Here is a 6,012-nt window from a genome sequence, read left to right on the forward strand (position 1 = left end):
AGAGGAGAGATAAAGATGGAGCGATCCAAGCAACTCTCTTGAAAAGATAAGAGCTTTAGCAGAGTTCTCAGCAAGATTCTGTCTGGCAGCTCCGTGAGAATCGTTATCGACGGAGAAATCGCAGTAGGATTCTTGCGCTGCTACCAACTAGCCTCCAGATCATCCTAGATCTTTGCCAGCGAGAGATTCAAAGCCAGATGCTTCCATTTTAATACATGTATGTATTTATTCATTGAGTTTTGTTCACCAATACAGTGAAAAATGGCATTAAAATTTACAATGGGTCATTCCTAGAATGTCATGACATTTTTTTCTTTTTATTTATTTATTTTTTTGCTTGTCTTCATAAAATGTCATTGTATATTCTTGAAAAGATCTTTTTTTTTGTTTCCATGCACAACAGACAATAAGCTTCTTTAAAAAAAATAAATTAAACTAAAGTACAAAATTAAAAACAGCTCTGAATATTCCCCTCTTAAGAAAGAGGCATCATATAACCAGCAAGTTATCTGGACACATTCATAAACAGTGCAATATTATTATTATTATTTTCTAAATTCGTCAAAGTCCCATCAACTAAGCCATGACCACAGTATAAGATTCATTAAGTACATTTCTTGTCAACAATGAGTGCAAAACACATTCAGTAAGTCCTGTTCAATACTGATATAATTAAAGGAGCCAACTTTTTTCAATATCTCTGCCTTCCTATGAGAAACCCACCGTATAAATCTTGTCTGCCTTTCCTTTTAATGGAAACAAAATACAAACAATCTTTTGATGCAACGTTTGAACATTAGACATTAGCAGATTGTTGTTAACAAATATTCAGATATAAAAATACAAATATGAAGAGTTTTCTGTTAAAAAGAAGCGTGCCATAGTGGGATGACCAGTGGCACCAAGACGTGGCACCGAGACCAGGAAGCTCATGCAAAAAAGATGGAGCAAAAATGTCTCTGGACAGCAAAATAATCACTGTCTTTTATACTATAGTCCATCCATATCAGAATCTTTTTTTTTTGTTGTCTTCTTCCACTCAGCACTGCTGGCTTTTGAGTTTGCTTCCAAACTGCTGGTATTTTGCAAACAGATTTTAAATTATTCTTATTATTTATTTTTTACAAGGGGTGGGGGGAATAAGGGATGAAGGAGTTGAACTCTAATGAAGCGGTTGACCAGTGTGGACTTATTATACAAACACAATGAAACCGATTATAGTTTAAAGAGAGTACAGTGTGGATCTGGTATTTGTCATCTGGGTAGGTACCGGATGCCTAGGCAAGATGTCAGCTATGCAGCCACCCCACCCCCACCCCCAGAAAGTGAAAGGCTTAAAGTGCATTGCCCCCCCCCTCTATTTTTAAAAATTAAGAGCACTAGGCGATCCTGTGGCTCAGCACCGTCATATCGTGGCATGGGGGTTCACCCAAGACCAGGAGGGGACACCAACTGCTGTTGTTGTGAAGCGGAAGAGTGTGTCTGTCTGTCTGTCTGTCTGTCTGTGTGTCAGTGAGGGGAGAGGGGAGGAAGAAAGGGAAACGATGCTAAGGACAAGACAAAAAAATATAAGCCCAAAATCGCTGCGGTGGACGGTTCCGCAGGCAGTGCATTCAAGCGGGGCTGGGGGGGGCTTTGAAACGAACGGCGCCCCCCCTCACATCTGCAGGCGCGTTAAGGAAACGGGGTTGGCGCGAGCGGCGCGGGGCGCCAACGGTGCTGAAATGGACAGCTCCTTTCAAAAGGCGCAAGAGCGCCATTCAGCGCCCGCCCGCCTGTCCTTCCCCACCCCACCCCAGGAACAGGAGGCTTCTTCCTTAGGAGGAGGGTCGTTTTAAACTCCGGGATTGGGCATCATCATCGTCCCGTGTGTGTGTGGCTCAACGGGGACAACGTTGGGATGGCAAGGTCTCGGCGTCCCGCGGCGCTCCGTGGAAGGCGGAGGAGGGGGGAGAGAGAGATAGAGAGAGATGACGGTGTGTCCCCCCCCCCGCCATCAGTTCCTTCTTCGGGCTGGGGTCGCGTTGAGAGGTGGAGGGTGTTGCCAGCAGCCTCATCTTCTTCCGTGCTTTTCTGGTTTGTCCACAATCCCAACAAACATGCACAGCCAAAAGTGCTTTTTTTAAAAAAATTCGGGGGGAAATCCGCTGCAGCTGGTGCAGAGGCGCTGCGGTGCCCGCTTTATACCCCGGACGGCGACTTCCCGGCCATGCCCTTCAGCACCTCGTCTATTCGATCGTCTTCGATGACCACTGCAGGGGGAAGGGGGGGAAGGAAGGGAGGACAAACCCAACACGCGCCGTCAGGACGGGAGGCGTCGGGTCCCCCCTCCCCCGGCCTTTTAGCCCCGGGGATTGGGGGGGGGGGTTAAATGGGCAGCTTCGGCTCCGGGAGGCTCAGATTACGACTCTCCCCCCCCCTTCCCTCCATCCACCCCCCCCTTGCGCCCATCAACGGAATTCCCGCTGGCCATAAAGCCCCTCCGGGAAACAACGGCCCCTCCTCGGCCCTTTTCCACGGGAGGGAAAGAGACGCGGGTCGGAGCGCTCCAGTGACCCGCGTTGGGGAACAGACGGCTGGGCTTCTTTTGGGGGTGGGGGGGGGTGGGGAGCGAGAATTCCTGCGCCAGAGGCCTGGGGGGGGGGATCAAACAGCCGCGATCGTGGGAATCTCAAAGCGGGGCGCAATGGGGAGAGCTTATTGGGGGGGCGGGAGGTGGGGAAGAAACGCAGCGCCATCCAGCCGCCCCCCCCCTCCCGCTTTTCTGCGGCAGGATCCACCTGCGGGTGGGAAAATTTACAGCGGCAGCCGAGTTGGGGGGGTGGGGGGGGAAATCTCAGCCAAGGGAGCTACGATGGAGAGACGGGGGGGCGCACATCCATTCAAACCCCCCCCCTAGGAATCGCGGAGCAGAGAGCTCCCCTTCTCTCCCCCCCCCCCGTCCTGCACCGACAACCAAAGGGAAAAAGCGGCGGAGAAGGATGGAGAATTGCGGGGCTGGGCGGGGAGGAAGAGGATGGTTGTTTTGCGGGCGATGTCCCGGGAGGACGCGCGGGCCGACTCACCTCGCTTGGCTCGTCCGATCTGTCCTAACTTGGGGGGCCGCTTGGATTGGTTGCCCCAGGAGTTGGTGTCCTGGAGGCGGCAGCTGAAGGAGATGTCGCCCACCTCCGAGTCGGTGCCATAGCGGGCCACTTTCTCGTCGTTGTAGGGCAGGATCTCAGACATGGTGGCGGGGCGCGGGGCTTCGGAGGGTTGGGAGGGGAAGGCGAGGAGAGGCCGAGTAAAGCAGGCGGCGGCGGCGGCGGCGGCGGGAGGAAGCTGGCAACCGGGTGCCTCTGCCGGGCGTTGTGGAGCGAGAGAAGAGCTGGCCAGAGTGGGCGGGCGATGGGCTCCGAGAGGCAGCGCGGTTCCAGCCGGGGCGGGCAGGTAGGCAGGTAGGCAGGCAGGCGTGGGGGGGGAAGAGAAGCGCGTGCGACGTCCAACAGCCTCGATCAGCGTCTGAGCCCAGCGCTTGGGACAACCCTACATCATAAAGGAAACCCGGGGCGGAAGGATGAAGTCATGCATCCGGGGGCCGAGGACGGGGAGGGGGGGGCTCGCGCGGGGAAGGTCTCCTCCTCCGGAGCCTTGCGTGCAGCCCAGGGGCGGGGACAACCGGGGGGAGGGGGAGGGAAAAGGGAGGGGGCGAGAGAGCGAGAGCGAGAGAAAGTAATAGCAAAAGACCCCCCCTCCTCCTCCGGTTAGATCCGCCCACTTCTTGGCTCCGCCTCGTCTCCCGGAGGGATGTCCTCTCGGATGGGGCGGGGGGGACCCCCTTTGGCCCCCCGGGTTTGCAGGCATCCCTGCTTCTCTCTTCCCCTTTCGGCGGTCCCGCTCGGCAGGCGAAAACCCTGGGACACTCCGGAGAAGACCGAGGGGGGGGCGGTTCTTTGGGGCTCAGGCGATGGCTCCTGAGCATGGTCAGAAGACTTTCACTTCGCTGTTGGGCTTCTGGACAGATATAGGATAACTTGATTGTCACTTGGAAGGGGGGCTAATCGGCATATGTACAAATGAAATTCCTTGGCATGCAGCTCTCAAAGGGTCTCCACCTCCAATATACATTACATAGACATGACAAAACAAATTAAGAAGAGAATTAGAAGAGAGGAGAGAAGAGAATTCTTTATTTTCCAAGCGTGATTGGACACACAAAGAATTTGTCTGGTGGATATGCTGGGGGTGTACATAAGGAGAATAAAAATACATTTGTCAAGAATCATAAGGCACAACACTTCAGGATAGTCATAGGGTACAAATAAGCAATCAGGAAACAATCAATATAAATCGTAAGGATACAAGCAACAAAGTTACAGTCCTGCAGTCCTAAGTGGGAGGAGATGGGTGATAGAAACGATGAGGAGACTAGTAGTAGTAGTAATGCAGCCTTAGTGAATAGTTTGAGTGATGAAGGAATTATTTGTTTAGTAGAGTGGAAAAACTGTTCTTGTATCTAGTTGTCTTTGTGTGCAGTGCTCTATGAACTACATGAACATGACTGACTGACTAACTAACTAACTAACTAACTACATACATACATACATACATACATACATACATACATACATACATACATACCGTATATACTCAAGTATAAGCCGAGTTTTTCAGCCCACTTTTTGGGCTGAAAAAAGCCGCCTCGGCTTATACTCGAGTCAGTGAAACATTTGCCCGAAATGGAGGAGAAAAAGGGGCGGGGCCATGCCGCTGGGTGACGCTCGTGAATGGCCCGGCGCCCCTGTGAGTTTCCCCTCCCTCTGTGTCAGTTTGCCGCGCAGCGCGCACCGCACCATCCCCCCTCCTCACGTTCTAATGTAATGCAGGGCTGTCTTACGATTCCCCTTCCTCCCCCTCCTGCCGCTCTGCAACGATGTCCCACCTCCTCCTTGTTATGGCAAGCAGCCACATAATGATGTCCCAGAGCTAGTTTACGGTTTTTCTTTGAAATAAATATTCAAAAACATTATTGGTATCTATTTTTATTTTTGAAATTTACCGGTAGCTGCTGCATTTCCCACCCTAGGCTTATACTCGAGTCAATAACTTTTCCAGTTTTTTGTGGTAAAATTAGGTGCCTCGGCTTATATTCGGGCTGGCCTATACTCGAGTATATACGGTACATATTTATGTACCCACATATATTTCAAAATCCCATCTGGAATGATATACTGGGTGGTCCTCGCTTTCCTTCAGCCCGAAATTTCTGTGGCTGTGGTTTAAGTGAGTTTGGTCCCATTTTATGACTTCCCACTGTGGTTAAGTGAATCCCTGTGGTTGATTAAAGCTGATTGCTAAGGGAATCTGGCTTCCTTGTTGACTTTGCTTATCACAACGTCACAAAAGACAACCGCATGATCCCGGGGATGTTGCAACAGTCGTAAGTGTGAACCAGTTGTCAAGGATCTGGATTTTGATTGCGTGATCATGGGGATGCTGCAAAGGTCATAACTGGGGGAAATGCTCACAAGTCACGTTTTTTTTCAGCGCCGTTGCAACTTTGAATAGCCACTAAATGAACTGTTATAGGTCTAGGACTATCCGTAAGGACCAAGTCTATTTAGAATAGAATAATAGTTGGAAGGGACCTTGGAGGTCTTCTAGTCCAACCCGCTGCTTAGGTAGGAAACCCTACAGCACTTCAGACAAATGCTTATCCAACATCTTCTTTAAAATGTCCAGTGTTGGAGCATTTACAACTTCTGGAGGCAAGTTGTTTCAAATTGTTGAGCTCAGCCTTCTATCCCTCCGGGAATAGGGCGGCATACAAGTTTAATAAACCTACAACCTCCTTCCGAGATGGGTAAAATGAGGACCCAGACTATTGGGGGCACTATGCTGACTCTGTAAACTGCTTAGAGAGGGCTGTGAAGCGGTATATAAGTCTAAGTGCTATTGTTATTGCTATCAGTATGTTGATGATGGTAAGATAAGATCATCTGCACAGGCGGATGAGTCCACTGATGATGTAAC

The 6,012-nt window shown here is 50.6% G+C and overlaps 1 protein-coding gene across 1 annotated transcript; it reads right to left on the reverse strand.

Annotated features, from left to right (window-relative positions):
- Nucleotides 1–201: 201 nt before the first annotated feature.
- CAMK2N2 (calcium/calmodulin dependent protein kinase II inhibitor 2) lies at nucleotides 202–3,543 on the reverse strand. Its single transcript, XM_014074008.2, has 2 exons — nucleotides 3,066–3,543; nucleotides 202–2,252 (listed from the first exon to the last, which is right to left on the reverse strand). Exons 1-2 carry the CDS (start codon nucleotides 3,226–3,228, stop codon nucleotides 2,182–2,184), a joined length of 234 nt encoding a protein of 77 aa, XP_013929483.1. The 5' UTR covers nucleotides 3,229–3,543; the 3' UTR covers nucleotides 202–2,181.
- Nucleotides 3,544–6,012: the final 2,469 nt, after the last annotated feature.

This window comes from Thamnophis sirtalis, unplaced genomic scaffold, assembly GCF_051295495.1.
Source record: "Thamnophis sirtalis isolate CommonGarterSnake01/CBP01778 unplaced genomic scaffold, rThaSir2_p1.2 scaffold_11, whole genome shotgun sequence".
NCBI lineage: Eukaryota > Metazoa > Chordata > Lepidosauria > Squamata > Natricidae > Thamnophis > Thamnophis sirtalis.